The 19762-nt window shown below is 34.0% G+C and overlaps 2 protein-coding genes across 7 annotated transcripts; both read right to left on the reverse strand.

The window, feature by feature from the left end:
• Positions 1-723: 723 nt before the first annotated feature.
• On the reverse strand, positions 724-5119 carry LOC122292406 (sulfite reductase [ferredoxin], chloroplastic). Of its 2 annotated transcripts, none has more exons than XM_043100746.1 (8): positions 4818-5119; positions 3348-4130; positions 2974-3270; positions 2540-2737; positions 1823-1957; positions 1575-1691; positions 1325-1483; positions 724-1134 (listed from the first exon to the last, which is right to left on the reverse strand). In XM_043100746.1, exons 1-8 carry the CDS (start codon positions 4986-4988, stop codon positions 934-936), a joined length of 2061 nt encoding a protein of 686 aa, XP_042956680.1. In that variant the 5' UTR covers positions 4989-5119; the 3' UTR covers positions 724-933. The 2 variants fall into 2 exon arrangements, with proteins under 2 accessions (XP_042956680.1, XP_042956681.1); XM_043100747.1 differs by lacking the exon at positions 4818-5119 and adding an exon at positions 4323-4425.
• Positions 5120-6889: 1770 nt separating this feature from the next.
• On the reverse strand, positions 6890-12477 carry LOC122291880. Of its 5 annotated transcripts, none has more exons than XM_043099909.1 (3): positions 12309-12477; positions 8257-10360; positions 6890-7241 (listed from the first exon to the last, which is right to left on the reverse strand). In XM_043099909.1, the coding sequence occupies exons 2-3, from the start codon at positions 10266-10268 to the stop codon at positions 7238-7240; spliced, it is 2016 nt and encodes a 671-aa protein (XP_042955843.1). In that variant the 5' UTR covers positions 10269-10360; positions 12309-12477; the 3' UTR covers positions 6890-7237. The 5 variants fall into 5 exon arrangements, with proteins under 5 accessions (XP_042955843.1, XP_042955839.1, XP_042955841.1 ...); XM_043099905.1 differs by having other exon boundaries at positions 12285-12477; XM_043099907.1 differs by lacking the exon at positions 12309-12477 and adding an exon at positions 11802-12275 and having other exon boundaries at positions 8253-10360.
• Positions 12478-19762: the final 7285 nt, after the last annotated feature.

Below are 19762 nucleotides of genomic sequence, written 5' to 3' on the forward strand. Positions count from 1 at the left end.
ATTAGAAAAAAGTTCAGTAAAATGTAAGGTAGAATTTGAGCAGGATCATACATACAAAGACGCCTAGAACTGTTGAAATGAGACAGAAGGAGAAGTTTGGTGTCAGATTAAACTAACATGTACCTGAGGCCAGTTTAAAGCTCTCTATCAGTATTGCTCATATACTAGCAAAAACAATTATCTCCATTTTATCAATACAGCCCCCATCGTTGAGATTCTGGAAAGTTTTTTAGTTCCCTCTTATATCTTTGGTTATTGAGATTGCTAAGCTCTTCAGAATGTTAAGGTATCTTGAAATATATGATGCTATCTCATTTATGGTACACCAAAATGGGGAAAAGAAAATCGATTCAACAATCACGCCTTCAAATATTTCCCACCTCTAACGGGACAGAATCGATTTTGAGAAAGGCTTACCTTATTATCTTGCACAGCATTTGAGTTTCACATTGTAAACAAGCTATTTGATGTGCCTTAAGCTACTTTCCTAAGAAGATTGAGAATGAATAGCAAAATTATTTCGGTGGATTTGTGACAGATGCCTCTCAAGTCTCAGGAGCTTCTTTTATCATAGATTCGTAATCAGGAATTGCTTTAACTTTATGCATTCTCAACATGTAGAACTGCAATTTTTGACACTCTTGGAACTGGGATTTATAATCAGCGCATGGACTGGAGATCTTATGAAGCAAGAATAAATAAAATTCTTAACTAAATGGCAGATTGGATACAAAATTCGGGAAAATTATATAAATATATAAATATGGATGCTGTAAAACCAAAACACAACAAACTCGATACAAAATGATACCAAAACCAGTATCCATTCACTCCAGCTGTTACCGAAGAGTAACAGGTCGGAGAGAGTTGATCCTCATTCACCTTAGCCTTTTAATGCCATGGAAAAACAACCGAATGACTTCCATAGCAATCTCATTCACCCTTTCCATTGGGCTTAACAAAATTGCAGATCACTTCCATGGCCAACTGATGAGCATTCTTGTTCTGCAGTTTTGCAAGTTCATCCATCGCTTCATATGTCTCCTTATCAGCAAAAAGCTTCAGATTGTACCGCGATGTTGCCAGCTCTGGACCTTCCCATTTGTCAACCAACTCCTTTAGTTTCTTGAATCCCTGACACATTAGCAGTCCACATCAAATCGCTTCACTATTAGTCTACCGCAAAAGTCCATCAAATCACTTCACTATTAGTCTACTGCAAAGTCAACTATCATTTTATTGTACAAAATTTGAAACCTGGCTATCTTTCTACGCATAGCCCATAGGGACAACAAAACACAGAATCAGTTGCTTTGTTACTCACCATGCGGGTTGTGAAGTCGCCAAATGATTCTTTGGATTGTCTTCTGCGTTGCCAGTGATAAAATAAAGGTTCCAAAACTTTTTCAAGGTCTTGAACCTTAACCTTATCCATGAAGCTTCTTGCTAATGAAGTTTGATTGGGTCTTCCACCAAGCCATATCTGGATTTTGACACATTAAAAGTGGAACTCATAGCCTAACATTAAAGTTGATTATTCAATAAAACGAGAGTTAAGCAAGTGGCAGTAATACCTGATAGCTGTTCGGACCATCACCAACAAGCCCAAGCTCAGCCATGTATGGTCTAGCACAACCATTGGGGCAGCCAGTTACCCTTACAACAACAGATTCGTTGTACTTAAGACCGACCTGACATCACAAAGGCTTCACCCATTAGTACACATCAGGACTCCTGATCCCTATACAGACATAGAATTGGTTTTCCATATGTGTTTAGTGCTTCTCTCAATTAGTATATAAACCTGAAATCTTAATTATACCTTCTCAAATACATCACGAACCCGCTTAAGGATGTCAGGTATTCCCCGTTCAGCTTCAATTATTGCCAGTGGGCAAAGTGGAAAGGCTGGGCATGCCATTGCAGTTATGTTGAGCGGGTCTACATACCTAGGTTGCTGTAAACAACCAACAATGAATATATGCCCACAAAGGAAACAAGATCCGAAGAAGTCATAGCTAAGCTTAATGAAGTACAAAGAAGGAAAGGATTGATAACATCCCTTGAACTTGAAATTGGTGGAACCCTACACGATTTCAAGATAATGCAATTCAAATAGTTACAGCTTCGAGAACAAGAATCTGAATACTTATAAGTTTTGGACATGCAGTGGTAATCAGACAAGTGTAAAATGTTTTACAAAGGACTTGAATCAAATGTGTACCTACATAGGTAAACTTGAAATTCAATTGACGAAGAGCAGTATAAAATTTCAATAAATGCCCCTCCTCTTATCTCTTTGCTATTTACCAGAAAAATAATATGTCATCAGCCCTCTCTTACAGGTGCATCAATTTTAAAATACTTATATTGTTGGCTCTAAAATTGAAAATTGTATAAAAATCACATGGACAAGGTCGCATGTCAACATTGCAGGGTAATCCCACTTCATTGAAAAGGTTGACTGGTTCAAACTGAAAAATTTTGACGGAGTGAAAGTGCAGCCACAAAACAGTATTGAAGAACATGAATATCTCACCAGCAGACCAGCCTGAGCAAGAGCTGTAGTGATGGGACGCTTCCAAGCATTGCGAATATCACACAAGATTATATTCTGGTTTGGTGTGAGTCGCACGCTCAAATTATACTTCTGTATTATCTCCCTCAATGTCTTCTTCATTTTCCCCCCAATACGACCATTATCAACATGAAGCCCACAAAATAAACTGCCATCACCCTGTTAAAAATTTTGTACAGTCAGTAAAAAGGGCATGAATTAGGGAATTTACGGCAATGACTTGGTCATAAAGTTATGATTTGAGATAGTATATACTACAAACTAAGTAGGAGGAGCAACTTATAAAAACATAATTTTTTTTACAACTACACATCATAATATAATTCTCAATTCCCATTAAATATTTGACACCTCAACACAAACTAAAGACAACTAAAACCAAGTCCAGAACAAACCTGCTTGTGCCATCCCAAGTAACTTTTAAATTCCCACTCCGGCAACTCATGGAACAGCTCAAATTTCTTTCCATAATAATGCTCAACAATACTTCTAAACTTTTCAATCCCCCAGGAGCTGATCAAATATTTCATTCTGCTATACTTCCGATCATCTCTTCTCCCATTTTCCCGCTGTGTAACAACAATAGCTTTCACTGCATATAATATATCCTCTTTCGGCACATAACCCAATGGTTCTCCCAAACGAGCAAAAGTTGTCTCCAACCTATGTGTTCTTCCCATTCCACCACCAACCTGCAATAAAAGATGTTAACTATCAACTATAAGCCATACAAGTAAACGTGGAAACTTTTGAGATTTATCCATCTTACGTATATGTTGAATCCCTGAGGTTCCCCTTCATTATCAGATACAATGACAACACCAATATCATTTGTAAGAATATCAACCGAGTTGTCTGTAGGCACAGTGACTGCAATTTTGAATTTCCTTGGCAAGAACTGAGTTCCATAGATGGGCTCTGGTGAATCAGAGAAATTTGTTCCATGAGAATTATCATTGCGGGCCTTCACTATTTCAGGAGGTTCTGCCGACATGACTCGCTCCCCATCCACCCATACATCATAGTAGAAGCCTGACTGAGGAGTTAGAAGTGCAGCAATATTTTCTGCAGTTTGCTGTGCAAATAGGTAATCTTTTCTTTTGAATGGAGCAGCAGGAGCAAGAACATTCCTGTTGAGATCGCCACATGCACCAAGAGTTGAGCCCATGTTTTTAATGATGGTACTCATAACGGTCTTGAGATCCTTCTTCAGAACTCCATGGAGCTGAAATGTTTGTCTGGTTGTCAAACGAAGTGTTCCTATTCCAAATTGGTCCGCGAGATCATCCATTGTCAAGTAGAGCTCGTTTGATACTTTTCCACATGGGTTCTTTGTACGAAGCATAAATGAGTAATTCCTTTGACCACGGTCATCTCTATTGTACTGTTGATAGCTCCCATGGAACTTGATCATTTGTGTGGCAGCCTCATTAATATTTGGAGCATCCGTCAACATCTCCTCATTAAGAGGATATCTTATGTAATTACTTTGTTCTTTGAATATTTCAACCTTACTGCGCTTAGTCCCGGAAGCACTGTCAGGCTTTGCGGGCTGCAAAAGAAGATATTACTCAAATTTTCGAAACCAAGTAGTTTGCTTAGCAAAATGAAGAGATGTCAATCTAACAATCAACATCCTCCTAAGGAAAGGTGCATTTGAGCCTTATATTTGCTAATAATCAAACAGATATGTTTCATAATTTGACCTCAATAATTACTTATCAAAAAAAGAAAGTAATTTGACCTCATTAATGAAATTGTCATAAAAGCCAAGTTGAGTGAGCTATTCTTTTTGTAGGTTTTCTAGCAACAAGATGGAAGTACGAACAGATCATGATCGCTTCGAACGCGTAAACCGTTAACCCCTTCAGACACCAAGAAAAATAATAATTAAAAACACTAGTAAAAAACTTCAAGGGCTATTTGGTTCTCAAAGACCAATTTTCATAGTCCAACTAGGAACGAGATCTTCCTTACATTCCAAACATGTATCAACAGACAAACAGACAGAAACGAGAAGAACTTTAAACCGAAATCACTTAAAGTGAGCCTCATTTCTTAAGCATTTAGATCCTCTATTCACTCATCCTCCCAAAGATGTCGCAACAGAGTAAATTTTTATGTATCTTTTTCCTACATTTTCTAACAACCCAAACAGAGCTAACTCAGATAACGGAATCAAACTTCAAATTCAAACCAAAAAAAGAGCTTTCAAAAGAAAATTGTAGAAACATCGCACCGTGGCCACGGCTCTAATAAGCGAAGGACGGTAAGATGAAACAGAAACGGAGTGCTGGCGCGGGAACAAAGAAAGAGAGTTGGAGGACCTGAGGCCGCGAAAGGCCGGAAACTGAATCTTCTGGTGGTCCACGAGCAGGGCCGAGTTCGCAGCTCCAAAAGACGAAGTCATTGCTTTGTCCAATTCGAAGAGTAAGACTAGGGTGTGTGCGGGAACGAACGTAGAGGAAGAAGAAGAAGCACAGAAAGAAATGGTTGAGGACTCTTAACACAGAGAGAGAGAGAGACGTGCGTCTCTGATGGAATGGCTGCTACGGGGGAATTTAAAAAAAAAAAACAAAAGGTCATTCCCAACGTGCGCCCTCACGTGCGTGTCACGAGGTGACGACATCACCCCCACGCGCGGGGTGCTCGATTAGCGGCTCAACTATTTATTTAGAAGGAACGAAAATTCTTTAAAATATTTGTTGATGAGATATGTGAATGTCATATTTTTCATGAGTTTTTCAAACTTTTATGACATCATTTAAATATAATTTTAGTAAAATTAAAAATATAAAAAAGAAGGAAATTCTTGTGAAAGTGTTTTTTAGTTTTATGAAAATTGTTTGGTTACGAAATTGAGGCAGTAGAAAATTTTGAGAAACTTTTAATTACTAAACATGACTTAATTAAGTATTTTTCATATTAAAATAATCAATAATATCTTTAAATGATGGGACGAAAGAAATCTTGTTCCGTTTAAATTCAGAATTAATCTCAATTCATTTCATTGCATCTAATTATTTCAATTTTTTAAAATTTTTATACAGATATAATAAACAATTCAACTTTTTCAAATCTTAAAATAATAATAATTTAAAAAAATAATATTTTTATAATATTTTATTCAACTTTCATTTTAATTCATCTTATCTAAATTCACTATACAAACAACACTTATATTTTATTTACATCTATTATTTTTCCAAATATATTGGTTTAATCCTTAAGTTTTAGATGAAAGATATTTTAAATAGTATTCAGTTATATTGTAATTAACAAGAGCAATATTAGCTTAGTTTTAAAAAAAAAAAAAAAAAGATCAATATTAAAGATGATATTGTAATATTATTAAAGATGATAATATATAAGATGACCCTACGAATCTATGCGTAATGCGTATCTACGAACCACAATCACGCGCCAAGATCGAGCGGTCAGGGAGGTGTGACAGACATCCAGTGAGGGAAGTAAAAGTTTCTGGGATTCCGGGATGCATTAAACTTGGACATAGACGCATTTTACCATTTTACCATGGCTGCCTCTTTTTCAGAAATAATAATAAAAACAACCAAAAAAAAAAAAAAAAGTTCTGCTAGCACTTTTGCGTATTTATTAAACATCTCATTAGATTGATAAAAATAATTATTTTATATTAAAAAAATAATACATTTAATTACATTAATAAATATATAAAATATACATAAAAATAATTGCACATAAAATTTAAAAAAATAAAAAGTGCTACCAGGAATTAAAGTTGGAGACTGATACGAGGTCCACTACAAGAAAAAACAATGATATAGTATAAAATTCAAAACTTTATAATCATAAAACCCACTATCCAGAAGATAAATTATAAAAACTGTTACCTAAAGGAAGCTGATTAAAGTAAACACTGTTAACTAAACTTTTTTGGTTTTGATGATGCATGTAACTAAATGGACTAGACCATAAAATCTTGACATGGTTACTTCTATAACCAGAACCAGTTGACGGGTTTTCATACAAATTGCTGGCATCCCATGAGCTCTAACCTAATCATTCATGCTAATATGTGTAAGAGCTATCTTACAGGCTTATGCAGAATCAAATACTATGGCCTAAAGCTCAAAGTTATGAAAAAGAAATAAAACATTAAAAGATGCGGGACGAGTGACATCAAGCAAAGTAACGGCTCCATAACAACATTTTGTGCTTCTAGTTCTAGTTCAAGGACAATGAAGCTAGTCCCTAGGTTGTGAGCAATCAGGCCAGACACTCCATCGAGTATTGTCAATGACGCTTTGAGTTTGAAACAAGCAGAAGAGCTCACCACAATATAAAGCAGGATAGATTATACATTTAAAGGCTGAAGTTTTTTCCATATATGGTTCATAGAGCATGCTTTGCATAACAAGTTCACATGGTTTCTGCTTTTCTGATTGGAGAGAAGCCAGAAGGGAGGAAGGCAAAACGGAAAAAGGTGGGGGGGGGGGGGGGGGAGAGAGAGAGGAAGTAAAGCCGAAGAAGAAAAGAAAAGAAAAGAAATTTGACACAATTCAGTGCATTTTTCCCATTTTACGCCATTGATTTCTATGGAGATCAAAGCCACCTGTCACCTTGGATATGACGTGTTCTTGCAGTCAAAGGCTAGCTCCATCTTCAAACTCAAAAGGCTTACCTGTAGAAACCAGAACAAGGTAAAGGTATCATAATGATGTTTCACCAATACCCAAAAACATTCTGGGAAAAAAGGATTGTGCTGAATTGACAGTGTGATAAAGACAGGACAATGATGCATATGATAGTTGTTTTATGCCGAGTAGCAGGACATCTTGTGTTTAAGAGGCAGAAAGTGCGAAACTTCCATTGGATTCCTCTAATGGGTCATTGCCTAGTCAGCTGGTGATCTGGAACTCTAGGCAATGATCAATTGACAAGATTCTGATGGGTAAGTGGCCAAATCACGAGTTGGGTGCCAGAGAGCATATCAAAATTCAGACTGAATTTTTCTCAGGAAACTTGATTCACCTTGCCATTTTGAACAAAACAAAACAGCAAAGAGGAATTGATATATCACAAAAAGGAAGGGGATATATGGAGCTGCCAGAAATCGAGCTTTGCAAACCTCAAGAATGTTTATCCTTGCCAAATTAAACCTCAAAAGTTCACCAGCAGAAATGGGCTAATTCATCTTTAATATCACTCGCCCAGGGAAGCAAAATCATATACACAGACTAAAGCATACATACGAGTATGTTGAAAAGAACTAATAGATTAAGGTACAAAAGAGGTAAGATATAAATTAAGTAATGAGTCAGTTATAACTTCAAGTACACTTGACAGGAAAAGAGACATCAATTAGACAGTCAAAGTTAGAGGAAACGTATGCTTTCGGTCTATAGAACAGATGTATTTCCACTGATCACTCCATATGTGGTACTATACTGGTTTATTGTAATCGAGTATTTCATCTGATCAGCCAATACATCAAGACACAATAATAATGGCAGGGTTAATCTTGGCACAGATACACCTAAATGAAAATGGCAATCCTCAAAAATTTAGGTCCTAAAGCCCATCACATGCATACACATAAACCAGACTGTAACATGTAACTTAAGCAAGAGATGAAAGCAAATATCATAAATTCCCATTCCACTAAAGATTATTCAGGTTCTTATGAACATACTCACTCTGTTTGAACTAGGGATCGCTCCCTGCGGACATATTGAGCTATGCTTTCAGGATTATTGTCATCCTCGGCCTTCTTTGCTTTCCCAGTATCAACATCACCAGGTCCTTCAACATTGATTTTTCTGATACTTACTTTTTCCTTGACTTCATCCAGACGAACAGAAGCTTCTGTACTAACAGCTGAGTCCTCCATATCATCTTTCCCACCTTGAGCATTTGAACTCAAACCCAACCTATTTATGGCATCTTCTGGAACCATTACATCTCCTATCTCAGACTGCTTTTCTGCCTGATCCATCTCTTTCTCCTCAACCTTGGAATCTGGTGTGTTATGTTGACCTTCAGCTGATATTCCACCTTCATGTACTGCTTCTGCAAGAGAATCAATCTTTCCAACGTCCTTATAATTAACCTCCACAGATTTGACAACATTGACGTCGACATGCATAATCTGGTCCTTAATTTCATCATCATGAGAAACACCTCCCTTATTTTTATCCTGGTCTTCTTCCTCTTTGCTTTCTTTCCTGTTCTGTGACCTGGAGCTTCTTCTTTTCACAGCTCCAGGTCCCACTCTTTTCTTTGAGTTCACACGCTTTTTCACTGATTTATCACTGTCTACCTCAATGAAGTCAACTTCCACAGCTTCTGCACTCCCTTCCACGTTACCTGATCCCAATTCTTTTGCCTGAGAATTAGTTACCAGCCCGATAACTTGTGTGGCTTCTTCATCCATTTTAGATCTATCTTGCTCTTTTTCATAACCAGCTTGATGAGGTTCTTCAACAACCTCATTAATGACCACCTCCTTGGCTTTTTCAGGAAGCATTTGCACACCCATTTCTGCAATGAGGTCTCCTTCATTACTAACATCATGATCTTTATTTTCTTTGACAAGTATCTCTGCTGGAGTTTTCTTCTCTGGCTCCAATTCCTTTGCCTCTTTCTCAGCATCTACCATCTCCTCTTTCAAAGTTGCTGCACTGACTTTGGCACCATCCAAACCCTTCACTTTCTTTTCAGAACTGGCTTTGGTTCTCACCTTGAAACAGTCGGTGGCCACAACTTCAAGCTCAAATCGCTCTTTCCTCAAATCCAAAATTTCACAGTCACCATCTTCATACAGAATATCATGCAGCCCCTTGTCAGAATCAAAAGCTTTGATGTGTCCAGTGAACCATTTTCGTGACCCTGACCAGTAAACCTTAACTCTTTTGCCAACAATCCTGTCATTATCATCATCCTCCAAATCTACCAAACGGAAAGCAGGCACCTCCTTCCTTGGGCGGAGCCTAGATGAACTTCTCTCTATGGACAACCAAAATGCCTGTGCCATTTCCCCATCTGCTCCCCTCTTTCGTTTCATGGGAGTGGGAGTGTCCTCTTTACCCGCTTCCTTCATCATGTTTGTCTTTGCATCCTGCTCTTCATCAACAATTTTGGCACCACCTCTTGCCTTAGTCTTTCTTGCTGCAGATTTTTCTCCCATAGACTTACCACCAGAAACTGCCTCTGTTACTTCATCCTCCAGAGCCCCTAGTTTTAGATCATTATCTGCACCACTGCCTTTCAGTTTGCTGCTCTGTTTGGCCACTTTCTTTCCCATATACTTATCACCAGCAACCTTCCCCCCTTCTTCAGTCTTCAAAACCTCCAATGTTGGATCAGCATCTATGGTAAAATCATTTGATTTTCTTACCTCTTTGGCCCCAGATTTCTGTGTCTTAGGCTTGTTAACAGCAGATTTCCTCAGCATTTCATTCTTCAGAGCCCCTATTTTCAGATCATCATCTAAAGTGTCATCTTTAGATTTACTACCATTTTTTACAGCAGACTCCTCTCCCTTTGAACTACCAACAACCTTTCTCATTACTTCGTCCCTCAGAGACCCAGTTCTCATCTCATTATCTACAGAAGCATCTTTTGATTTGTTTGTGCCACTGGTAGCTTTTCGAGTTGTGGACCTAGATTCCTTCTTATCCTCTTTCTTGGCCAAACCCTTTTTAGTCATATTGAAAAATCAGAATGCACAACCTGCCAACCTTGTGATGCAAAGGATCGTCAGGGAAACCCTACAATGAAGCACCAGGCTAAATATAAATCCTGCAACAAGCATGGAGCAATCAAAACATTGTTACAACAAAAATAAAGAGAAGAAGATTTCTACCAAGATTGAGAAAAAGAAGCTAAAACATATAATCAAAAGAATAAAACAAAAAAAATGGAATTAAAAGCAAGTGCACAACCCTATACCTTTAAAAAAAAATCACACATTCATGAGAGATGAAGACTTTAAACTCAGAGCTAGAAGAAAACGCCAAAAAACTAGCAACTGCATTTGTCATATGCAGCCAGTTCTACAGAAAGTTCATGAATCCATGTACTCTTGAAAAGTCTTGCCGTTTCTTTAAGGATCCTTTATCTTGACCATTAATAGCCAGGACTGGTACTTTGGTTTCTTTCAAATAAAATCCATGCATTAATCCCCAAACAAGAAACTAAGTCTTAAGAAACTTAAGTGTTTGTTGTATCGTATTGTTCAAGATTCCTGAAATTTCAGAACGTATTAATAACTGAATAATTTTAGTGCCTAATTCATCAGATATAGAACTTCATCAAGCAATGCAACGCAATGCAATCCCATTGAAGTCCAATAGATACATGAATCATCAAACCAACATTTGGATGAGAATAGCAATTGTCAATATATATACTACCCACTAATCTCATTTGCTTCTTTAAACCTATCTCAGAAACTTTTCTGCTTGTTTGTTTGTTTTAGGGAGTAAATATTGAGTTTCAGAGTAGTTTGGTGAATGAAAGCATTCAAGAAAAAGCCCAGAGACAAACAAGCACCGACTCAGCCCCAAGTAAAACACTGATAATTAATTAATTGCATGATAAATGCCACTATTTTTAACCCAGAACATTTATATCATCCAATCTCTGATTAGAAAACCCAGAAAAGGACGATATAGATACATATGTATTTGAATGTGTCTAGATGCAAATGCATGTATTTAATAAAAGCAACAAAAATGGAAAATAAGCAAGCAGCCATATATTGGCTTCTACTAAAAGGAAAACCACAGCCGAAATACGTGCAAGACAATAACAAGTAGAAAATACAATGAATTGAGAAACCCCACAAGGGTGATATCAAAGCACTCAAGAGAATCTCAAAACCAAAAAAGAGCAAAACTTGAATCTTTACTTTGGAAAACCTAAATTTCATCACAATAGAATAGTGGCAAACAATAAGATGCCTTAAATATGAGGAGAATACTCCAGATATTAAGAATCAAATTGTCGTAGATCAAAACAATCAACAGAGACCCATAAACCTAAAACAACCAAAACCTGAATGCCGATGTCTAGCAAACCAATTGCATCACAATTGAAGCCTAGAAAAATGCATGCAACCCAAAAATCACAAGAAAGCCTTGGGTATGAAGGAACAAAAATGGTCAAATGGAATTCAATAATCATACAGAAGAAAACGCAGGTGGGTCGGGGGGAGATTTTGAGGATTTAGTTAGAGAACCTCTTACTGCTTCAGACACTGCTTCAAGCACTGAGCTCAATCAAGAAACCCCCTTGTTGCTAACGAGAAACTTGTGGCAAACTCTATTTTTGCTAAAGACTTCACCAATATGGTAGAGAATTGTGTGCAGGGAAATCCCACTTGCTTAGCAGAGCTTCCCAGTGAACCATGTTTCAAATTCCCTGAGAGGGTTCTTAAATAGGGCCCTCCCCACAGAGAAAATGGAAAGCAAATAAAGAATTAGCCCATTCCAACTCAGAAAACGCAAACATTAAAAGCTCGGGAAGCTAAATTAGAGAAATTCAATTGCATACAACCAAAAACCACATTAACGCTAAAACCTATTACAAATAAGCTTAGATATGAAGAATCCTGGAGAGGTCAAAAATTGAATCATGCAATAAATTCACCCAAACACAGTAAAAAGAGTACAGATAAAACCCAAAACCCAAACTGGACCAAGAAGGAAAACATTAACCAAACCTGAAGTGCTGGAACAGAACTAACCCTAGTTTCTCCAACCCAAAAGTCCTTTGATTTCCTTGACAAGTGGACCAAATAGGCCATTGAGAGTATAACTGAAAAGGAACCTAAATTTGGAACTACTTGGACATCAGGAGGAGTAGGAAAAAATATTTAAAAAAAAAAATAGAGAGAACGAAAAAGGGAGCCTAAAAAGCAATAGCATGTTGATGTAGTACCTTGAGGCTTGGGTAGTACCCAAGTCTGGCCACTGCTGTGTGCGCCTTTGACACAGTGGCAGTGACGTGCTTTCTGGGCATTGACGTGAGCATGTAGAATAGCACTGTAGCCAATCACAGCACTGGGTACTATGCCATGTCAGCTTCGTAATAGGCGGGAAACATTCTTCGACGTTTGACACGTGGCCGGATTAGGTTGGACGTAGGAGCACCTGTACTTTCTTGGAGTTCCAAAGTAAAAGTAGCCAGAATATGCTAATTTTGCAGTGTAGAAGGGAAGTGGAATGCAGGCGTGAGTTACTCCTGGGCTTGGCTAACCACGTAACACTAAGCTCAGAGCACCCCCGATACTTTATGCGTATTATCCATTAAAATATATCATTAAAATTTATTTTTTATTTTATATACTAATTTCTATAATATATTATATATCCAATTTAATTTTTTTATATTATTTAAATATTATATTTTTTAATCTTTTGTATTCATTTTAAATATTTTCTCTAACTATCAATGATATTTTTATATCTTTTGATATTTGTAATATCTCTTCATATACAATGTCATATAAATATATTTTATTTTAAATTAATCCAAATTTTTTAGCTAAACCAAAATATAAATTAATTCAAAATATGAAAAAAAATTATATAATGAGAATATTGTCAAAATATATTAAAAAATATATATATTCTCGATAATTCTTGAAAATATTTTCAAAAAATACATGCCTTTATTATTAACAATATCAAAACTTTTGCATACATAAAAGTTGAATAGACTATAAACAGAGTGCTAGAGAATAGATGAGAGATCAAAGAGTGGAGCCTGTGCAAAAGTGATAAAAGGGTTAAAATGAAAATAAGATAAAAATGAAAGAGGATAAAATGAGAGAGAAATAATAAAACAAAAATATTTAAAGAAATGAACAGTAACCTCTACATGTAGAGGATTTACTGTAGCTGAATGTAAAATATAGATAAAATAGATGATCCAATGGAAGGGACTTTTGGCCATCTTTCATTATATTTTATAGAAATTTATATTTTACAGAAATTTATATTTTACAAAATCCATTGTGAATACTCTAAAACTCGTTTGGTTATGCAGTTGAAATGAGATTGGTTACGTAGTTTAAATAAGATAAAGTGAGATAAGATATTTTATTAAAAGTTAAATAAAATATTGTTATAATATAATTTTTTTAATATTAATTTTATTTTGATATTTAAAAAAATTGAATTGTTTATTATATTTTGCTTGAAAATTTAAAAAAATTGTAATGATTATATTAGATAAGAGAAAATAAGATGCTTTATTTTTTGTTAACCAAACCAAGTCTTAAATGTATATTTCCCATCTTTTTAATTTTTAATTTTATTTATTTATGTGATATATTTTAAATATTTAAATTCAATCAGCACATATGTTTCATTCAGTTGATAAAATCTATAATAAAGAATGAAAATTATATTCACAAGCTAGGATAAAGTACATATCCTCAATGCCATTACCATGTCATGATTTGATCATTTAAAAAAAATAAAAATAAAATTAATTTTTTTACAAATCAAATCATTACATGTTAACAAGCTTATAACTAGCATTGCTTAATAAAGAACAGTACTTCACAATAGACTATTAAAAAAAACTTTTTAAATGATACATTTAACAAGGAGTCAACTAAAAAACCATCCAAATTCAGTAGGGTATATTAGTTATAATTCATATCATATCTAACATAGACTTGGTTAATTAAAATAGCATTGCCAAATAGAGAAAAATATATTAAGTATCCAATTTTAGTTTATACCTCATTTATGATGGATAAGTGTCTAATTTATTTTATTGTGTTTCACTTTTCTTTTCTTTTTATTGATGAGAAGTATACACAAAAAGCCTAAAAGGAAGGTCAATTAGGTTGCAGTCTTCTCTCTTTCTTCTTCAAATTAGATGATCATAAGAATAATAATGCTTTAATTAACTCTCCAAAATAATTATCTTATGCATTTTCTAAATTTAGATAGGAATACCATTTGACAATGCCAAGAAACAAACCTTCAAGTTATTTGAAAGTCTCTTAGACCTATCATATTTTTTAAATTTTACCATTTAAATGATGTGGACGGTGTACTCGACACACCAATTTGATAATAGAATATCGGTAATTTGACTTTTAGACATTAATATTATGTTATCTTAAGCATGTGTGATAGGTCTAAGAGACTCTCAAATAGCTTGAAAGTTTGTTTCTTTGCATTGCCAAATGGTATTCCTATCTCAATTTATAAGAAAATGCACAGCGATAACTATTTTGGACTTTTGGAGAGTTAATTAAAGCATTATTATTCTTATGATTTAATTTGAAGAAGAAAGAAGAGAAGACTCTACCCTCGTACCTACATTTACATTCATTTTTTGTATATATTTATAATCAATAATAAAGAAAAAACACAATAAAACAAATCAGACACGTATCCATGATATCAAAAAATAATATTATTATTTGAAAGTTTTTACATCACACGCTATTCACATCTCATAATTTACTTTAAAATATTAATTTAAAAATTTGAATATTAAAAATCAAATATTAAAAATGACATATAAACTAAAATTGGATACTTTATATATATTTCTCTATTTGGCAGTGGTATTTTAATTAACCAAATCTATGTTAGATATGATATGAATTATAACTAATACACCCTATTGAATTTGGATGGTTGACTCCTTGTTAAATGCATCATTTTAAAAGTTTTATTTTTTCAAATATTCTTTACTTGAGAATTTATGTTCTTTATTATTTATTTGAAAAAATATATTCATCATCTTCTCATCATTCCATAATGTGACATTAGATCAAGTGAAATATAATAAATAATCTCTAATCATCTAATGTCACATCATGAAATGATAAGAAGATAATAAAAATTGAGATAATAAATAACATTTCTCTATTGATTTTATTCTCTTTTAAACGACGTATTTCGGATAATTAAATTTAAATATTTAAAATATACAAATCTACTTTAAAAAGAGTTTTAGTTTTGCATTTTATATTAGTTAAGCCCTGCATGCAGTAACTCACTCCTTGCCCCCTTTGCAATATTCCACTTCCCTTCTGCTCCGCAAAATTAGCTTATTCTAGTGTTACTTCGATCGTAGAACTCAAGTAAGCACAGGTGCCCCTACATACAACCTAATGCAGCCACGTGTCAAGATGTACATCGAAGAATGTTTCTTGAAAAAGTAATGATAAGGATATTACCCTCCTACTACCATTTTACTATTCTTTTAATTTTTTAATTTTTTAATTTTTTAATAATTAAAAAAATGATTATTAGTGAAATTATATATTTTTTTAATTTTTTTTTAATAATTAAGAATGTTAAAAAATACCTAAAATAAAATAATTATAAAAAATAAAAATTTCAAATACACTAAAATAGTAAAAGAATAGTAAGATGATAATAAGTGTATCATTATCATTTTCTTTACCTGCTTACATCAATGTCTAGCAATCACGACTGATAGAAAATGATTTATATAGTTTTCATATAAGTTTCGTGCATTTTTTTATTATTATTTTAAGGTTTGAGTACACCTAGAACTACATGAAAAAGCTTGTATTTTCTTGTTAAATGTTATTTCTCTAAGAAAATTATATGGAACTTACATATCTTAAAATTGTAAATAATATTATTCAAGTCCTGCCATTGCATTTTAGTCCACCCTTTTATGTTATTTTTCTTTTCATCCTAATATCCCAGTAACCCATTCTGACTGTAAATATCATTTCTAAAACTGAAATATTGCAATGACCTATTTGGTTCACTTGTCAAGGATGCTAAGGACTTTCGGGTTGGAAAACACTTGAGGTCTGTTTAATTGTCTCTACTTAGTCCAATTCGGCTTTTGGGTTTTGTCTATATTGCACAAGGCCACTGTTACTGTGTATTCAAGTTTTCATGTTTTTACAAATTAAGACAACAGTTTTTAAGTTTTACAATATTAATATCTGAATATAAAAGGACTTGTAATTAGGTACTTTTGTCAATCTCTTGTCAGAAAATTAACAGGAATATATCACGTGGCATCAATATGCCACCTCAGCTAATCGAAAGTTGAGACGTGGCGATCTGATGTCATGTAGAAGTTTTCCTATTAATTCTTTTTTAACAGAAATTGATGAAGAAACATACTTGCAAACTTATTAAAATTCAAATCTCAATACTGTAAAAGTTGAAAGACACTAAAAATATTAGAAATAATTGAAATTCAAAGATCAATACTAAAAATATTAGAGTGAAGTATCATGCCTCACTAAATACACTATAGTTGAACTCTATTTTAAAGAAAGACTATTATTATATGTGTAACCAACTTAATGTAACACACAAAATAATATGATTTAATGTAATATATCATATTATAAATTATCATACAATAAGTGTAATAAATTATATAAATATATTTTTATATAATTTCTTTCTTTTTCAAAACACTTCAGAGTTCAGCCATTGACCCAAAATTAACAACGTTAAAGAGTGGGTACCTTATTTTCAAAGCTAGAAATGGAAGCTCCAATGGCTGTGATTGTGACAACTAAGCAAAAGCCAAGCCGACCCTTTTGGTATTGGAGACTTCCGAAAGCTCAACCTGCTATTTTTGAGCGTTTCAAAGAGCAAAAACCCCGTTTTGTTCTCTGCCAAGAAGTCACGTCATTAGCGACCCCCAACACCCATCAGTAGTCATCAAATAAGCAAAAGAAAACAAAACGAAAATTCATGTTAAATGAAAAATATTAGTGGAACTTGCTCAGAGTTTAAACTCAGGTCAATGCACCAGAGCTCACAGTTTCTTTCTTCCTTTACTTTTTATAGCCCAAATGGTATTTTTCTAAAATATTATTGGACAGACATTCTAAATGACACAAAACGCCACAATTACCTGATAGAGAGACGAAGAGAATGTACCATATAAATTACTAAGAATAAGGAAATTGTGAGATATCATATTGGAAGATGTTAGGGGAGCTTTTCATTCTTATCACTCATGTATTTTAATTTTTTAATTTATTTTTTACTTATAATTAAGGAAGTAATTATTAGTAAAATTATATATATTTTTATTTTTTTAATAATTAAAAATATTAAAAAAATACTTACAAAAAAAATAAAAAAAAGAATACTCATATTTATGTTGGGATAAGTGTTGGACAGTCCGCTAGCACTATCTTATCATATTAAAAAAAATAAAAAAATAAAAAAGGACTCATATCACTTATCATCTTTGTGTCACATCATTAGGATTCTCTAATGTCAAATCAAAAAGTTTATTTATAGAATTTAATTTTAACCATATTGGATAACAAACTCAAATCAAAGTATTGATATTTTAATTTTTAGTATCACAGTAACAATTTATTGACACATCAAATTTGTAACTAAATCTTGTTGAATTAATTGCTCGTTATAAGTTGGGCACTCCTCTCTTATTGATCTTGGTGTGTCCTCTTCTTTGAATATCTTCAATTGAGTGTTTTGATTTTATTTTCTTTGTGTAGTCTATTCGCAATCTAAAACCCTACAATGCCTACAATTTATGTATAAATTTGTAACTTGATCAATTGTTCACTCAGATTAATGTCTTACATAAGAGAAAAAATAAATAAAATGGGACTCTAGGACGTTTGTAAATACCAAACGAGTATCAATATGTAAAATGTTAATAGGAAGAAAATAAGTATGGTCTAATCAATGGATGAAACGATTATCTAAAAGCATAGCTAATATGGCAATACTAGTAATTAATTGAAACTCTCAATGAAAAAGCAAGGTGAGGATTAGGGGTACTACCTGAACCACCGACGGAGGGTGCCACTGTCCCATTTCTTGCCCCCGAGCTTTGGCCTTGTCCCCTATGGGTAAGGCCTCCTGTCCGGCTATTGGGGGTAGATTGACCCCTGATCCACTCGTCGCCCCAATTAAAATACAAAGAACCCACAACCCACTGCCTCCCATGGTTGAAAAAACAAAAACCACCTGTGAACCACCAACCAACAATGAATCACCATTCCAAGTTATCAAATATTAACGACGAACCACCAACAGGAGAGAGAGAGAGATATATATATATATATATATACCGACTGTGACCGATGGCGAGAGGGAGAGAGACCATGAAGGCAATCGATTGGGGGTGATGATGACACCATAAACATAGAGAGAGAGAGAGGAAAAGAGAATAGTTGAGCAGTTGAGAATGAAAATTTTGTATTTTATACGAAACTCAAATCCTATAATAAAACAATGTCGTTTTATATAAAAATAAAAAAATGATGTCATTTAAGTTGGGCCTAGAAGGGGCAATCTTGAGCCCTATCTCCGTCCCTACCTAAGCTTCCATGTGCAGGTGGGGCCCACACCCCGACATCTAACAGCCAAGGGTGACCCGCCACCCACCCCTAGCGTGGTTAATAACAAATATATAATAAGAAACCGAATTTATAGGATTAACAAAATTAAGATTAAGTATGACAAGATGAAATTCATCTTAACTTACATGGTTTTGTACATTCTCTCTGCAAGCGTTGTTCCCCATTTTTTCCAAACTTTTTTCTTCCTCGTGTACTCAGTTGTTTCTTCTTCTTGTTCTTGCATTGCCTTTCCCGACATCCTCTTACTCTTATTTTCTGACTTATGCTCAAATTTACTTGTTTTCCGTTCATTTTGTTTTCAAACTACCGAAGCAATTTAGGTTACCCACCTCCTTTTAAAGGTTCTTTCTTGTCTAATTTGGCAAAAAGTTCGAGATTTTGAAAATCATATCGAGTTCACTGTCAAAAAAATGATAAGTACACCGACAAATTGTACTTATCATTTATATCAATTAACTCCTTTTTTCAAAGATTTATTTTTTAGTTCTGTATTTATTTATATATATATTTTAAAATACATAAAAAAAATTATACTGTCAGTATCGAACTTGATACCTTTTCTCGGTAGCTCTAACACCACCGTTACTATTATATGCTATTAATAATTGTTTAGTTTATACTTAACCATTAAGGATTAGGATATAAAAGATAATTAATCTGATATGCTTTCCTATTGCTCATATCGTATATAATAAATAGGTTACCCATTTAAAATGCATAATTAATATTAGAAAAGGCAACATATGCATACTTCGTTGTTTTTCACTGGTAAATATTTATGGAAGGAAAGATTTTCTCAGTCACCATATAAAATTGGG

Source organism: Carya illinoinensis, chromosome 13, assembly GCF_018687715.1.
Source record: "Carya illinoinensis cultivar Pawnee chromosome 13, C.illinoinensisPawnee_v1, whole genome shotgun sequence".
NCBI classification, from domain to species: Eukaryota; Viridiplantae; Streptophyta; class Magnoliopsida; order Fagales; family Juglandaceae; genus Carya; species Carya illinoinensis.

Excerpts from the sequence above, each read along its gene's own strand:
- LOC122292406 (XM_043100746.1), bottom strand. The coding sequence starts at position 4,988 with ATGACTTCGTCTTTTGGAGCTGCGAACTCGGCCCTGCTCGTGGACCAC. Across the intron at positions 4,131-4,817 it reads TTATTAGAGCCGTGGCCACG|CCCGCAAAGCCTGACAGTGC; the intron begins GTGCGATGTTTC and ends CTTCTTTTGCAG. Across the intron at positions 3,271-3,347 it reads CTCAGGGATTCAACATATAC|GTTGGTGGTGGAATGGGAAG; the intron begins GTAAGATGGATA and ends CTTTTATTGCAG.
- LOC122291880 (XM_043099909.1), bottom strand. The coding sequence starts at position 10,268 with ATGACTAAAAAGGGTTTGGCCAAGAAAGAGGATAAGAAGGAATCTAGG.